Here is a 16,882-nt window from a genome sequence, read left to right on the forward strand (position 1 = left end):
AGTGCTCTCCAGCACTTTCTAAACCATTTCATGTAATCTTTTAATGAGTGTTTCAAGTAGTTAAGTTGCTGAGCAAGAATTCAAACCCAGGTTTTTCTGACTCAAATGTCAATTATCTTTTACTATTACCTTTCCAACATATGTGCATCTATAGAAACTAGTGTTTTTAGAAAGTGTGCAAAACCTGGAGATAAGGCAAAAAGATGGCCATGTGTCCTTTCAAAATCATATTAGAGCACTGTCTAATCAGTCCTTCTCAGGATCATCTGGTTCTACAGGGAAAATGTAGTTATGTTAAACTTCAAATTTACTATTATTTAGGACACACACTCTATAGAGATTAACTAATGGACAGCCAAGAAAATGCAAATGAGTTTTGCCTGGTACATATGTAAATTATTTCCTTTCAGTAGATGCCATAACGGTAATGATTGGACATTAACCACTTTGTATCTAACTTAGCAATTTTATTCTACCATTCGTTTTCTTACCGTGACTACAAGAGCACCAGCTTTTCAAATCCTCATTTGAACCAGCTGTCATTATTTTGCTTCCCTCAATGAATAAATTAAATCTTTGACACGTGCTCGCTACATAATTGCATAAGAATAATGTTTATTCCTTGAGAATGGTATTTTGATACTAGCACGAGTAAAAATAAATGGATGGTTATGGTGGCACAGTGGGGTACCAGAAAGGTTGTCAGTTCAAACTCACTATCCGCTCCATGGGAGAAAGATGAGGTAATCTGCTTCCATGAAGAAACCTACAGAGTAGGTCTACTCTACATGAGTTGGAATCGACTCAATAGCAATGTGTGTTGCGGGAGTTCATTTTGGGTTGTAATGTGAAAATAAAGCTCTAAGTGCTCTAAGGATTTACAGACAAAGAGAAGCATGATAGTTGGGAGAATCAAAGAAAAGGAATTATTGAGCTGGGGCTTGGAGGAAGGGTAATATAAAAGAGAACAAACATATAAAGAGAAGGGAAGACTTTCCAGGTGGGAATGGTAGCATGAGCAAAGGAAGAAAAAAAATCAGCTTAGGGTAGTTGGTTCCGACTCACAGCCACCCTGTACAGGGTTTCTGAAGCTGCACATCTTTACAGACGCAGAAAGACTTATTTTTCTCTCAAAGAGCAGCTGGTAGAGTCCAATTGCTGACCTTTCAGTTAGCAGCCCAGTTTGTAATCTACTATGCTACCAGGGCTCCTTAGGCTTGGTTTGTTGTTGTTGTTACTAAGTGCCATTAAGTCAGTTCTGACTCATAGCAACCCTGTATAGTGTTTGAACCACCAACCTGGTGGTTCAAATCCACCTTTTGGTCCAGTGCTTATCCTACAGTGCCATGCCATGAATTCTTGGCAGAGGGTATAATTCGAGGTGAAGCATTTTTTTCCTCAGGTCATTCTCTTGATCTTCTGGGAGGTGAAAGAGGAAAAATAAAAAGACTACTGTAGAAGTTCAGTATGGACAAAATTGGAGTTATTTTGATTGATGTATTCTTGGGGCTTGGACATAGCAAACCTACAATGCTACTTGTTAAATAAGTTGATCGAAATGGAGGAATATAATAAGCTTTCATGTACTGATCATTTACTATGTGCCAGGCCCTGTGCCAAGCTCTTTTCATAAACAACTTCATTTAGCCCCCTCATTGGTAGTATGAAGCAGGATTTTCTTATTTTTCAAATGAGACCCAGTCTATGGCCATACGGTAACATGGATGATCTTTATCTCTGGAACCTCCTCAACTTGGATCATGGGGTTACCCACCATCTAAACTTACACTTATTCTTCATACTGCCCAAACTCTTCCCCTACTTCCCAAGTCTGGTGGTGTCTTAGTCAATGAAATAAATTAGATCTAAATGACATGCTACTGAGAGAGGCCAGATGGCTCTCTGGGTAATCTGGGAGTCCTATATGGGAAGAGAACTCTGCACCTCTAATGATAATACTATTTATTTCTAGATACCAGGATGGTGTGCCAGATACAGAGATGTATCACTCAGATTCCTGCTTGAAGTAAGGACTCATTGCCCACCTGCAATGGAATGTGGTTATTAGCTAACAATCTCCAACTACAAAACCACTCAGATTCACTAAACTTAGGCAGAGGTACTGATCTTCTTGGGAGGTCCCAGTCAATAACCACAAGACTATGGTACTAGGGGCTACCAGTCTACCTGTTTTTACATAACATTGGATTCCTCCAACATGCTTTGCAACTCCCCATTGGAGCTTTGTCAGATCCCCTTGCTCAATCCTTCTACCTTTTTCCTTTCTCAGTTGTGACTTCTCAATACACATTTTGCATGCCTCAGTTTGTTTCAACATCTGCTTTCCAGAGAACCTAGCTAAGATGGGATATTGATAGCTGAGTAACCTTCCACTAATGAAGGAAGGGGATATTTTAGAACTGAATTTGAGCCAATACCAGCACAATATATAATCATGCTGGATATTTAGAAACCAAGGAATGTTTCCACTCTGGCACATGAAACAAATTAGCTTGTGTTTCTTGCTATTGTTTTTGGCACAGAGTATGTATTGATACTGTATCACATGATTTAAATGTTCCCACTGAGTTTCTCAATGAATAACTTGTTCAATTGATCAACAGTATTACTGAGCACAAGGTCACTAAGTCTATATATAATCACTCAGTCACCATTTATCATTTGCCAATGAGTTTATTCCAATTAATGGTGACCCCACATAGGTCAGAGTAGAACTGTACTCCAAAGGGTTTTCAAATACTGATTTTTAAAATAAATAGATTGCTAAGGCCGTTCTTCTGAAGCACCTCTGGCTGGATGCAAACCTCCAACTTTCCCACCGACAGCTGAGCACATAAATTCTTTGCATACTGAGGAACTCAATCAAGTTACTTGCTTATAAATGAACTGAGATCTGGTGATATAGGGACTCCATTAGCCCGTTGTTCACACACTGGATTATGATTGGGCAGGCCACTTCTCAGCTATTTGGGAGACTGTCACGCATCCCTTGGGTCACTCACAAAGTGTCCTATAATTGCTGTTGGGTAGGAGAGTCTGAGTATGGTTGGTGGTAAGAAGTACTTAACCTGAAGCTATAAACAAAGGAAATAATTTTTGCTTTGTGATATGAATCAGTCAACCAATCCATTACTATCAAGTCAGCTCAGACTCATAGAAACCCTATAGGATAGAGTAGAACTGCTTCATAGAGTTCTACTCTATCCTATAGGGTTGGAAATCTTTACAGAAGCAAAAGGACTCATCTCCCTCCTTCAGAGCAGCTGGTGGGCTTAAATGGGGAAACTTAAAGCTCAGTGTTAACCCACAGTGCCCCCAGGATTCCTGTTTTGTATTAAAGCAAAACCAAAACCCACTACTGTCGAGTCCATTCCAACTCATAGTGATCCCATGTAGAGATTCTGAGACTGTAAACCCTTATAGGAGCAGAGAGCCCCTGAAGAGCAGCTGGTAGGTTTGAATCACACATCCTGCTAGGGCACAACCCGCTGTGCCACCAAGGTTCCTTTTTTGTATGAAAGCTCTCCCTAATTTCTTATTAGAAAAGCAACACCCCCAAATCATCTGTCAACCCATTAATTCATCTACGAAGTATTTGTTGACCAGGCGAGAGCGGGCACTTACCCTTCACTTGATTAGACCAATAGCACCACTTTTTAAAGACATTTGAATGCAGCATCTTCAGTGGTAACTATCTGGCAGACACTGCTGAGGGTCTACAGCATTACATATTCCCACTTCCAGTGTTCTACCATCTGTCCCTCGTGTCAGAAACAGCAAGCCCCACCCTATGAAGTAGAGTGCATCAGAGTAAGGTGTCTGGGATCAGATAATCTCAGGTTCAAATATGGATTCTCCCACTTACTGGCTGTGTGATCTTGATAAGATTACTCAACCACCTTGGTACTGTAGGATAATGGCACCTACCATGTTGTACTGTTATGAGGACTAAATATAATAATATTTTTAAAGCACGTACCCATTGTTCATTAAGTGCTTACTTTATTTCAGGCATCAAAATATTATTTTCATATGTCTGGCTCCAGGACAAATGAGATTTGTTCTACTGAAAAATACATTTCCATTGTAACTATTTTTCTTGGGAAATGGACACTGGCACAATCTCATACTCAGCACTCCCTGGGCAAATGTGACCTTGAACTAACCTTTTTTGCTTTGATCACCAGGTTGTTCTTAAGTGTGTTGGAGTCTAAGGACCTTAAACATAAAATTAGTAATACAACTTGACTATAATATGGCAGTTTGAATTCAGGTGTCAACGCAATGTTTAAAATGGGATGTGATATAATTCAATAATAGCTCTTTCTGTTCTTAAAGGATTGGTGAATTTAGGGTTGGCTAGCACAGCTGGAAATCCTTAGTGGTAAAAACAGTTAAATTCATGACTATGAACTGAAAGGTTGGTGATTTATATCCACTGAAGAGGCCCTCAGAAGAAAGACCTAATGACCACAGCCATTGAGGACCCTATAGAACACAGTTCTAATGTGACACATATGGGGTCTATGTGAAGGCAGAATTGACCCAATGGCAATTGGTGTTTTAGGAGCACAGCTCAGCCTTAGAATGATTGGCCACTCTTGACAAGAATTAGTACCCTACTCAGATGGCCCTACAAAGAAAAGACCCAGAAGCTAACTCTCCAAGGCAGTGACAGACTGCAGGATATACACTTGATTTATCTGCTACCCTTGTGCTGAGATATGGTCAGAAATGGTATTCCTTCCCTGATAGAATGAAAGAATTCAGTTTCCCTGGGACCTGTAGGCAGGAAACTCAACCCTCATCCCTTTCTACCTGCTAGAAAGCTAGAACCTTGCCTGGAGTTTGAAAAACTGACAGCGATACACCTCAGAGAAGTCCCAATGGTGTGCCAATGGTGAAAGCACTCAGCTTCTGGGCTTTGGGTCTCAGGCCCATAGTCTCAGTGGACATCACGGTGAGCTGGCATAACATAGTCCAAAAAGACAATGTTCTACATCGTACTTTCGTGAGTAGCATCTAGAATCTCAAAAGCTCATGAGCTTTAGTTATATTATTTCATGTGATTTGATACTTTAAGAATGAATCAACTACTACTTCTACCGTAATTTCCACTATTACTTCTATTTCCCTAGATTGTTCACTGAGAGTTCACTAGGTACAAATACTACCTCACTTAGTCTTCACAAAAAAAAGACATGAAGAAGAAATGTCATCCCCTTTTACCCAAGGGAAAATGCAGGTGGAAAGAGATTCATTTTCTTGGTTGCACACCTAGTAAGGGCTTTTTTTTTTTTTTTTTTTTATGCAAATCATAGATAAAAGAGCTAAAGTAAATAGACAGAAATATTGTTAAACTGATGGTACATGGAGGGAATTATAATAATTGTAATGAAAGAAGGTGTAGGATTTGTTGAATGTAAAACTGATGTTCGGCCCTGTACACTTTCACTCAATTCACAACAAAAAACTTAAAAAAAAAAAAAAAAAAAGATGGAAGGAAGGAATACACAGTCACCAAAAAGAAATGATCAATGGCCAACCATTTCAATGGCAGCTTTTCTGGTCTTTAGTCATTAGTGTCTAACGCATCAAATCTGTTCTTGAGATGATGTCTAACTAAATTCAAGTGGGATCATATTTTGGCTCTAGTGGAGTTTGATTTTTCTTAAGCTTCAGCCTGCACTTACATATGAGCAACTGATGATCTCTTCCACTGTCAGCTCCTGGCTTTGTTTTGACAAAAGGACACAGGACAAAAGATTTTCCTTTTTCTTCTCCTATTTCTTTCTCCATTACTACTGGTTCCTTTGTTTTCCTATGCAATTTTAAAAATGAAACTCTTTACCTATAATTAGATTGCTTTCAAATCCTTCCCACACTGTTCTTGAGGGCACAATCACCACTTGTTGATTTGTTTGTCACCATTTCTGAATCTCAACTCTTCTATCTCATGGCCCAAATAATCCACAGCCAGCCCATGAAGTAGAAGTTACATAGCCTTAAAAATACCAGTGACTGGTTATCAGGCATGAAATAGGAATGATTACACTAGGGACTGGAATGACGTTTTTAATGTAAATCATAGATAAAACACCATAATGTCTAGGTTCTTTGCCTTGTACCCATATACCAGCAACTCCCATAGCATTAACCTCTTTCTATTTGGAGGAATGAAGAAGGGAACCATTGGCACTACGAAGAAATGTATCCTAGCTTTTAACAAGCTCCAGCTCAAGCAGAGGTTCCTAATTCACAACATTCCTCTTTCTTAAAGTGTTCTTTCCACAGGCGTTCTCATGATAACTTTCAAGATGACCTCAAGTCCCATAAGTATTCTCTGATGCCAGCAACCAATGTGATATGGATTGAGGGTTCATACCCAATATCCTATAGAAGTCCCATAGAAATCTATTGTTGTTGTTAAGTGCTGTTGAGTTGGTTCTGACTCATAGTAACCCTGCATAGAATTTCTAAGGAGTGGCTGGTGGGCTTGAACTGCCAACCTTTCGGTTAACAGTGTAGCACTTATCCTACAGTGCCACACCAGTACTCCAGAGCAACCTATTAAACACTTATAACGTATTGCACTGGGCAAATCTGCTGCACAGGAACTTTTTAAAGTATTGAAGAGCAGAGATGTCAGCTTGAGGACTAGGGTGCGCCTGACCCAGGCCATTGTGTTTTCAATAGCCTCATATGGATGCGAAAGCTGGACAGTGAATAAAGAGGATCGTAGAAGAATTGATGCCTTTGAATTGTGGTGTTGGAGGAGAATACTGAGGGTGCCATGGACTGCCAAAAGAACCAATAGATCTGTTTTGGAAGAAGTGCAGCCAGAGTGCTCCTTGGAGGCCAGGATGGCTAAGCTTCGTCTCTCCTACTTTGGACATGTAGTCCGGAGGAAACAATCGTTGGAGAAGGATGTCATGCTGGGTAGGGTGGAGGGTCAGAGAAAAAGAGGAAGACCTCCAACGAGATGGATCGGCCAGGTGGCATCATTGATGGACTCGGGGGTGGCAGCAGTGGTGAGGTTGGCCCAGGATCGAACATTGTTTCGTTCTGCTGTGCATGGAGTCGCTATGAGTCGGTTCCGACTCGATGGCACCTGACAACAACAACAACAACAATTATCCCCATGAAAAGGTAATGAGGACCCACATTTGCAGATAATACCCACTTGACCTGGATTCAATGACTAGATGATCAGAGCTCAACCAGAAGAAGAAAGAAGAGGGAAAAAAGTATAATCTGATACAATTTGATGAACTTGACATACACCTAAGGATGCAGTAGCTCAAAAAAGGGAACAAATCCTTACAACAAGGATCATTCCCACCCCCTCCATACACAGAGTAGACAGGGATGGGCAACTTGGACATTGGCTACCCAAAATGGGGGCGGGGGGCTACAAAGGCAAGAAGTGACTGGCTTACAAGCTTTCAAGAGGGAAGCTAGATTCATAGGGCATGGAGGAAAGTAGAATCTCCACTGAGTAGTATCCAATCTGTCTAGGCAGGGCTCATGAATTGAAATCCGGATGGATCTCTTGTAATACAATAGTGAATAAGTATTATCTGGACTGCTTGTGAGGGTTGGAATTGTAAAGGTAGACACTTTTTAGCAAGGAAGGGAGTGATTAACTTTTCAGTTTAAGAGTGGAGGTCCCTGGGACCATCAAGGGAGAACAGCGGAGAGTGGGACCCTACCCAGAGAAGCAGTGATGCCAGAGATGGAGGCAGAGACGATGATGTGGAGAGATGGAGCTGTTGGGGACTTTAGACAGAGAGGGAGAGGGGTTGTGTGCTGATGATTGGGGGTCATGCTTGTAGTGTATACCCTTTGGATGGTTGATGATGCATGGAGGGGATTGTAACCATAGCAGTGAAATTATATACTATAGGACGAATGTAAAACTAATGTTCTCCCATGTAAACTATCACATAATTCACAATAAAAACATTAAAAAAAAAAAAAAAAAAAGTAATGAGGGTTCCGAAAAGTTAAAAGCTACATTGGTCCTCACAGTTTCAAAACGGGTTATAGGAGTGAAGCCCAGGTCTCCAGGTGTCTCTCAAGCCTGAACTCTTAAGTACTTTCTACATGATGCCACCTCCCCTACTTCCCTTCCTTTATGGCCTCCTAACATGTAGACTTGGTCCTTCTCAGTTAAGTCATTACATATTCCTATATAGTTGAGCTTTGATTGAGTATTGAAGTGGTTCCCCAACTTTATAAAAGATCCTTGAAGTAAGGGATGATATCTTGTACTTCTTCATTCCTCTTGTGGGACCCTTAGTATTGTGGCAATTGCATGGTGATTCATTAAGTGAAGGCTGTAGCAATTGGGTGCAAAGAATAAGAAAAAGGAAGACATTATTTTAATTCAGTTCTACTTTAATGCTTTATGATAGGTACTATTATTTTTGGTAGAAACAAGTTTTTTGAGTTTTTCTGCAGCTCATAAAAATTGAGAAACTCATCAAAGTTCCTACACTGCCACATACAATTAGTTCCTGATTCCAAACCAGGTCCACAGTTAAATCTGTTCTAAATAGCTGCCCTTTGCAACATCCACTATTTTTTTCTTGAGAATGTGTTTTGTGAAATTTAAGATCACTAAGTAGATCTAAAAGAGATGGGGCTGCCAAGATTTGTAGGTCAGGGACACTTCTTGGCCTCATACCAGTGGATGACAGATGATGTCATTGAGTGGGAGGAGAAAAGATACTGCTCCATGTACAGATAACTGAGTCCATAATAAATATAAGGACAAGAGAGTTGGGGAGTGGAGCCACTGGTAGAGAAACTCACTCGCATCGATTGTCAAGATGAAGCTGTTACTGCTGTGTCTCGGCCTGAGTCTAGCCTGTGCTCATGTGGAAGGAAAGCCTAATGTTGTGAAACACAACATTAATATGACCAAGGTAGTAGAGTTGGTGGAAGAAGTGATTTCTGACATTAGGAGGGTGACTTGGGGGATTCTGAAACTAGGTGGATCCTATTGGAGAGTAACATAGCTTTGACATATACAAAACGATGTTTTCCTACTTTGAAGTAAGAGTAATTGTACCATGCTAGAAGATGGAAATTCTTGGGACCCTCCATTTTCCCTGGAAGGACAGGAGAAATAGTCCTGAGTGTGCTGTTATTTGCTTTGAGTTCAATCTTCACGTCTTATTCAAAGACACCACTATGAGTCCTGTGCCATAGGCTAGAGTTCTAGGAGAGAAGTATTCAGTATTCATGTGATTCCTTCCTCTTCTTAAGTTTCCCAATTATTTTACTGATTTATTGCAGGCTGCAGGAGTCTGGTATTCTGTTCTCTTGGCCTCCGATGACAGGGAACAAATAGAAGAAAATGGTAGCATGAGAGTTTTTGTGCAATCCATGGAAGTCTTGGACAACTTTTCTCTGTACTTTGAATTCCATACCATGTAAGTATGTTTGATCTTTTTTATCAGGTAGAGGAGAATACACACATGCATACACACACACAAGTGTTCATGTACACACACATCCTGGGGCCATGTTCAAAATCAGAGCCCCTCAGCTGGCATTGATCCAGGACTTGAGGGGCCTGGGGCTTTTCTAGATTGCTGATGAATGTAAATGGGGTTAGGGAGGTAGTGAGGAGAGGAGCATCAGAATCAGTAGTAGTGTGGTAATGGAACAGATGACTAGAATGAAACTTGGAATCAACAGCCACAATTTGAATCTCCCTTACTGGGTGTGCAACCAAGAAAATGAATCTCTTTCCACCTGCATTTTCCCTTGGGTAAACGGGGATGACAATTCTCCTTCACGTCTTTTTTTGTGAAGCCTAAGTGAGGTAGTATTTATAAAGCATTTATTTGAATCCTTGGTACCTAGTGACCTCTCAGCTAACAATCTAGGGAAGTAGAAGTAATAGTGGAAGTAGCCGTAGTAGTAGTAGTTGGTTCATTAAATCACATGAAATAATATAAATAAAGCTCTTTTAAAATTGTACCAAAAATGTTAAAAAGTTAAGTGAAATTGGAAACGCAAATCCTGGGAATAGTAGAGGCTAAGGGAGCCAGCACCTACTAACATCCTTTGAACTTCAGATCATTCTGTTTTACAGCAAAGATGGAAAATGTACTGACATTAATTTTGTTTGTGACAAAACAGAAGAAAATGGTGTATACAGCGTCAAATGTAAGTATACAGAAAAATTTAATAAAATTCTACTTCCAACTATAAAGAATTGATTAAATCCCAGTATCATCAGGACCTTGTTCAATTTCTGATCAATATTTATCTTAATAACATAATGGTAGACATCTAATAGCCAATATACTGAATATAGGAGAACTTTAAGTATTAACTTCATTGTCTAAAATTCAATATCATTTATGAGAGCTGACTTAGTCATACGTATCTCCTGCAGCGGGAGCATACTGGCTCCATATGCTAAGCACTGGACGGTGAGCCAAAGGTCTCGTTTCGAGTCCACCAGCTGCTCTGTGGGAAAAAGATGAGGCTTTCTGCTCCTGTGAAGATTTAAAAGCCTCAGAAACCATATACAGGGTCCCTAGAGTGGAAACCAACTTGACAGAACTTAACAACAGTGGCCAGTCTACCTGTATTAGTTATCTAGTGCTTAGTTATCTAGTTACCATAACAGAAACACAAGTGGATGGTTTTAATATACAGAAATGTATTTTCTCATAGTTTAGGGGACTAGAAGTCAGAATTGAGGGTGCCAGCTCTATGATACGAACAGTATTCTTTTTTCAGAATTTACCTCACAAAGCCCAGAGAAATGCAAATAAAGACCTTGGATATCCCCATTTTCTACCTCTTCCAGGATGGGCACTTGAATTTGTTTGTGGGAGAAAACAGGTAAAAGATTTCACAGCTTCTTATGGACCAATAAAGTTATGAACTATGTTCTATCTCCTCTACAGATGATGGATACAATACATTTAAAGCAGTTGAAACTAATTATGACGAGTATATTATGTTTCATCTCCAGAATGTCAACGATGAACATAATTTCCAACTTATGGAGCTCTATGGTAGAGTATTTTCATGCTGACATTCGTCTTTGGGAGGGAAGAGAGGGGAAAGAAGGAACCCTGGAGACAAAATGGTCTTCCCAGTCTTGTTCTGGAATGTCTTTCCCCCTCTGAAGATAGATGCTCACATCTGGGAGCCCCTCAGGCTTAGCGATGGGAAGATGATGAAATCTTTCATCATACCAGAAGGATGGATATTCTAGTAATGTCAAATCTCAGGGCAGCTTATATCGCTCTCATCTGTCTCAATAGCAGTTATTGTCACTCCCCACAGGCCGAGACAAAGATCTAAGTCAAGACATCAAGGACAGGTTTGTGAGGTATTGCAGACAACATGGGGTTCCTGAGGAAAATATACTTGACCTGACCACTGTTGGTAAGTTTATTATCTCTGGCTTTCCCTTCCTCATATTTCTATGTATTTTGAATAGAATTTTATTCCCCCAAAATATGCATTTATGTAGTAATGCAATTATCCTCCATTATGTGAGATGATGTGCTCAGCCAATTGCATTTTAAAATTGTGGTGGAACACTACACGCTTACTCAGGTCACAGTTCTGATTTGACGCAAGAGGAGTTTCTGAGGGTATGGTCTGCATCACGGTTTATCTTATAAGAGACAAAAGGAGAGAGAAATGAATATAGAAAGGGACACCTTAATACCACCAAGAATGAAGAGCAAGGAGCAGAATGTATCCCTTGGTGTTGGAGTCCATGTGCTGAGAACCTCTTAAACTTAGGGGAAGACTAATGCTGCGACACATGGAGATCTCCAAGGAACACCAGTCCCACATATGTTGAAATGAGACAATAATCTTCCCCCAAAGCCAAGAGAGTAAAAGCCTTCCCTAGAGGTGATGGCCTGAATTCAGACTTCTAACATCCTCAACTTTGAGAGAACAGACTTCCATTTGTTAAAACCTTTCATGTGGTATTTCTGTTAAGGCAGCTCAGAGAACTACGACAATTTATAGCAGAAGAGTAGGGTGCTGCTCTAACAGATACATAAAATGTGAAAGGAAGCAGTTTTGGAATTGAATAATGGGTAGAGGCTGAAAGAGTTTTAAGGAGCCTAAACGATGCTCCGCAGGAAAAAGATGAGGCTTTCTGCTCCCGTAAAGATTTACAGCCTGGGAAACCCTGTTCAGGGTTGCTATGGGTTGGAATCGACTCGATGGCACTTAACAACAACAAAATGATGCTATAGGATCAGCACCAGACTGCAAACCACAAGGTTGGCAGTTCAAACCCACCAGCTGCTCCTTGGAAACCCTATACAGGGGTGTTATGAGTCAGAACTGACTCGATGGCACTTAACAACAACAATAGTAAAAGGCTTGCTGGCAGAGTGGTGTGCCTCCTGGCACTTAACATATAAGTTAAAATGCTTTGTAACACTTGCCTCAGTAGGATAGAGGCCACTCCAGTCCAAAGACCCTAGGGGCTGTGGAGCCAGGGGTCCCCTGGGCCAAAGCGCCAAGGAACGAGGAAGCAGAAGCTGAAGAGACCAGGGGATTGGGAAACAGAGCTGCCTCAGTCTCAAAAGAGCCATGACCTTTGGGGTCTTAAAGGGTAGGGTCATGGCCTCTGGAATTATAAAGGGCAGGGAACACAGCCTCCTAAGTTTCAAAGAATAAGATGTTCATCCATTCAATTCTAGAGTGTGGGGCTGCCATTCAGAGTACCGGGGGGAAGTGGTCAGATCCACTGCCCCAAACTGAGGTAGCTAGGCTGCCATGCCCAAAGGGCAGAAGACCAGGGCTTGCCAGGGTCGTGGAGGTGGTATTGTACTCAGTTTAGGCTAGCTAATAAAGCAGAGTTGCCATCCAAGTAGACCTGAAAGGTACAGCTAATAACCAGGACTGAGGGTCAAACACCCAGAGTCTGGAGGACAGCACCACTGCCTTCATGGTCTCAGACAACAGGATTATTTTCAAGCTAATATAATACAATTGAGAGCTAACATAAATGATTTTGCTGGATGGTTTTCTTGCTGGGTGTCCATAGCTCTTCGTTCCTTTCCATTTCTGTCATTTGTAATTTAAGTGTCTACCTTGTGCCTATTCTGTTGTTGTACTTTGGAAGGAGGTAGCTTTTATTCTAGATTCACAGGTAAAGAGGAAGTTCACCTGGATGGAATTTTTACTTGGAGTTGATTCAAGACTTTGGTATAACGTGATGGAGTGAAAGTGTTTTTGCCTATGGCAAGGACATAAATTTTGGGGCATCAAAGAGTGGAATATCATGGATTGAATTGTGTACCTGCAAAATATGTGTCAATTTGCCTGGCGATGTGATCTGGTGGGATTAACCCACCAATTATAAGGGGATTGAGGTGGGATGCAGCCCCTTACTCAGGTCATAGTCCTGATATAGGAGGAGTTTCCTGGGGTGTGGTCTGCATCACCCTTTATTTTACAAGAGTTAAAAGAAAAGAGAAGTTGGCAGAAAACGGGGACCTTAATACCCCCAAGAAAGAAGACCCAGGAGCAAAATTCATCATTTGAACCTGAGGCCCCTGTGCTAAGAACCTCCTAAACCTAGGGGAAGATGGATGCCAAGACACATGAAGATTCCCAAAGAATACCAGGCTCACAGATGTTGAAAGGACACAAGGACTTTCCCTGAGAGCTGACCGAGAGAGAAAGCCTTCTCCCATGCTGTAGCTGATACCCTGAATTAGGACTTCTAATTTTCTAAACTGTGAGAGAACACATGAATACATTTGCTTGTTAAAGCCTTCCACTTGTGGCATTCTTGCTAAAGCAGCACTAGGTATATAAGACATTATGTTACTAAGAGGAAGAAGCCCAAGGGAAGGCAATGCCCCCAATGATTAGTTCCCTTTGTCCTAACCCAGTGGAGTTACTGGTTTCTATCTGGGGAATGAATTGGAATTAGTGTCTAAATGTGTTCTGCTCTGTCTCTATAGATCGTTGTCTCGAGGCACGAGATGAGAAAGAGACCCAAGGCGAGGAAGAGGCCTAGGACTCCAGGTTGGTGATCTCTGACTCTAGGGATCAATGCGGTTGCCTGGTGCCTTTCAAAAACATTTAGGGTTTGTGCCCAAAGACTACAATAAAATGATTTGGTAAGAAAGCTGTTGAGGACAGCTTGACATTTGGCATTGGAGGACTGGGTTCATGACCTGCTCCTACCATGAGCTGTTGAACAGCTTACCTAAAGGAACCACTGATGTCTACCTTACCGAATTGCTTTGTAAGTATTATGCTGGTGAAAAAGGCTCAGTAATTGATGGTGCTTGGTGGTTCTGTGCTGTGGAGTAGGTTCCGACTCCGAGAAACATTGTACAGGGTTTTCCGAGGCTATAAATCTTTACAGGAGCAGAAAACCTCATCTTTCTACCAGGGAACAGCTGGTAGTTTCGAACTGCTGACCATGAGATTAGCAGCCCGATTCATAACCACTACAATACCACAGCTCCATATATATATATATTTGTTGTTGTTGTTTGGTGCCATCAAGTCGGTACCGACCCATAGAGACCTTATGCACAGCAGAAGGAAACACTGCCTGATCCTGGGCCAACCTCACTACTGTTGTCACACTTGAGTCTATCAATGTTGAAACTCGGCCAATCCATCTCGCTGGGGGTCTTCCTCTTTTTCTCTGATCCTCCTCCACCTTACCAAACATGATCTCCTTCTCCAGCGACTGGTCCCTCCTGACAGTATGTCCTAAGTATGAGAGACAAAGTTTGGCTATCTTGGCTTCCAGGGAGCACTCTGGCTGCACTTCTTCCAAAACGGATCTATTGGTTCTTTTGGTAGCCCATGGCACTTTCAATATTCTCCTCCAACACCATAACTCAAAAGCATCAATTCTTCTACAGTCTTCCTTATTCACTGTCCAGCTTTTGCATGCATATGAGGTTATTGAAAATTCCATGGCTTGGGTCAGGCGCACCTTAGTCCTCAAGCTGACATCTTTGCTCTTCAACACTTTAAAAAGGTCTTATGCAGCAGATTTGCCTAATGCAATACATCGTTTGATTTCTTGATTGCTGCTTCCATGAGTGTTGATAGTTGATCCAAGAAGAATGAAGTCCTTGACAACTTCAATCTTTTCTTCGTTGGTAAGAATGTTGTTTATTGGTCCAGTGGTGAGGATTTTTGTTTTCTTTACATTGAGATGTAATCCATACCGCCAGCTGTGCTCTTTGATCTATGTGTGTATGTGTGTGAATCATGATCACCGATGAGACATTGGTGCTAACAAAACACCACTATGAAATTAGCCTACCTAATACAGTTTAATGGTTTCATTTAAGATGATCTGATAAGGTTTTCTCATTTAGCTATTGAGTCACTTTTGCTTTGCTTCCTTCTCCAATTAAAGGCCAGAGTTGGAAGATGCCTGGTAATTATGTCAATGCAAATTGAACGGATTGCTAGTGATAGTGTCTAGATGGCGTCTAAGTGATCGCATTTGATTCATGGAGAGACTTTAGTAGGTTCAAGGTTCTGATTTATGACTCAAAATGTCACAGCGAAGATACAATTATCAACTTAAGTTAATAGAAACAAACACAACAGTTTCAATTGCTTATTTTCCTATTACTTGGATACTACCAAGTTCGACCTGTGGCTTCTTGACCATTGCTATACTTTTATCATACAAATATGATCAAAAGTAACATTTTCAGACCATTGAAAGAGAGTCAATGAGGCTGAAGTTCACTTCTGGAAATGTAACAACACATGCATTGGTGTGTTAAGCCATAATTTCGTCATCTCTGTACGTTACATATGTAGGATTTCACTATTTGTGAAAAGAATATGGTAATTATAGGCAACTATGACTTTTCCCAGAGCCCTGATGTGACGGTGTAGGATAAGCACTGGACTGCTGTGTTAACTGCAAGGTCAGCAGTTCAAATCCACCAGCTGCTCTCAGAAACCCTATCCAGGGTCACTATGATTTGAACTCAATGCAAACAATAACAATAATGACTTTTGCTATTATTCCTTAATCTATCACAAATTCTTCAAGCTCTCTAGCCATGGAGATGGCTTTTTTCACAGTCTCAGTTGGAGGTTAAGATGGAATTGGGAGCAGAAAGAAAAAACTTGTTTTCTTTATGCCCTTCCTCGCATTGTCTTGGCAAATGGTGTGAGTTGAAATGCAGGTGAATGTCTTTTCTCACCCTTTGTCTCCATTGTGAAAATTATCTTTTTTCTTAATTCAGTCAATCCAAGGACTGCTTTCTAAGTTTGGTGTTATAGTTCTCTTCTTTTTTAGTGATTAGTGAATAATTGCTCACGTGGACTTCAGGATCTTCTCTTCCATGGTCCCCACATCATCCGTGATCAATTCTATGACCTGATTTCCATCACTTGCACAGGAAGACATCTTCAGCGTCTCCCCTAACTACGTAGGAAGATCCATCAATTCACCAAGAATCAAAAGTTTTCTCTGAAATTCTCTCTTTGCCACACTCCGGGTAGCTTTCCCAGCAATAAGACTTGCTGCTATATACGTGGTCAATAAATGATTAGCCTCGCTGTCATGTGATTTGTCTTTGTGTATGGGAGAGATGTGGCACTGACAGCAGTGCATGTGGTGGCTCCAAGGTTTCCCAAAGTCTTCCGTGGGTTTCAGGATCCTTCCTCCTCTGAGTAATTCTTTTTTCCTTTATCCCAAATCGCCAAGCTTTGCTGCTTGCCCTCTGATGAATCTATTTCTTAGTGGCCTGACAAGGCTGTTACACATACTGCAAGAATAGAATCTAGGGGATCCTCTAGGGGAGCATGGGACAGGGCCAGAGCTAGTGGGTTCTGAGCCTCAGGGGGA

At 41.1% G+C, this 16,882-nt stretch overlaps 1 protein-coding gene across 1 annotated transcript; it reads left to right on the forward strand.

Moving 5' to 3' along the window:
* The first annotated feature begins 8,855 nt into the window (after positions 1 to 8,855).
* Positions 8,856 to 14,056, forward strand: LOC102823468 (allergen Fel d 4-like). The gene is made up of 6 exons (XM_006864725.1): positions 8,856 to 8,951; positions 9,325 to 9,461; positions 10,130 to 10,203; positions 10,956 to 11,066; positions 11,341 to 11,442; positions 14,001 to 14,056. The coding sequence occupies exons 1-6, from the start codon at positions 8,856 to 8,858 to the stop codon at positions 14,054 to 14,056; spliced, it is 576 nt and encodes a 191-aa protein (XP_006864787.1).
* The last annotated feature ends 2,826 nt before the right edge of the window (positions 14,057 to 16,882 follow it).

The sequence above is a fragment of the Chrysochloris asiatica genome, unplaced genomic scaffold (assembly GCF_000296735.1).
Source record: "Chrysochloris asiatica unplaced genomic scaffold, ChrAsi1.0 scaffold00069, whole genome shotgun sequence".
Lineage (NCBI taxonomy): Eukaryota > Metazoa > Chordata > Mammalia > Afrosoricida > Chrysochloridae > Chrysochloris > Chrysochloris asiatica.

Excerpts from the sequence above, each read along its gene's own strand:
- LOC102823468 (XM_006864725.1), top strand. The coding sequence starts at position 8,856 with ATGAAGCTGTTACTGCTGTGTCTCGGCCTGAGTCTAGCCTGTGCTCAT. Across the intron at positions 11,067-11,340 it reads CCAACTTATGGAGCTCTATG|GCCGAGACAAAGATCTAAGT; the intron begins GTAGAGTATTTT and ends CACTCCCCACAG. Across the intron at positions 11,443-14,000 it reads ACTTGACCTGACCACTGTTG|ATCGTTGTCTCGAGGCACGA; the intron begins GTAAGTTTATTA and ends CTGTCTCTATAG.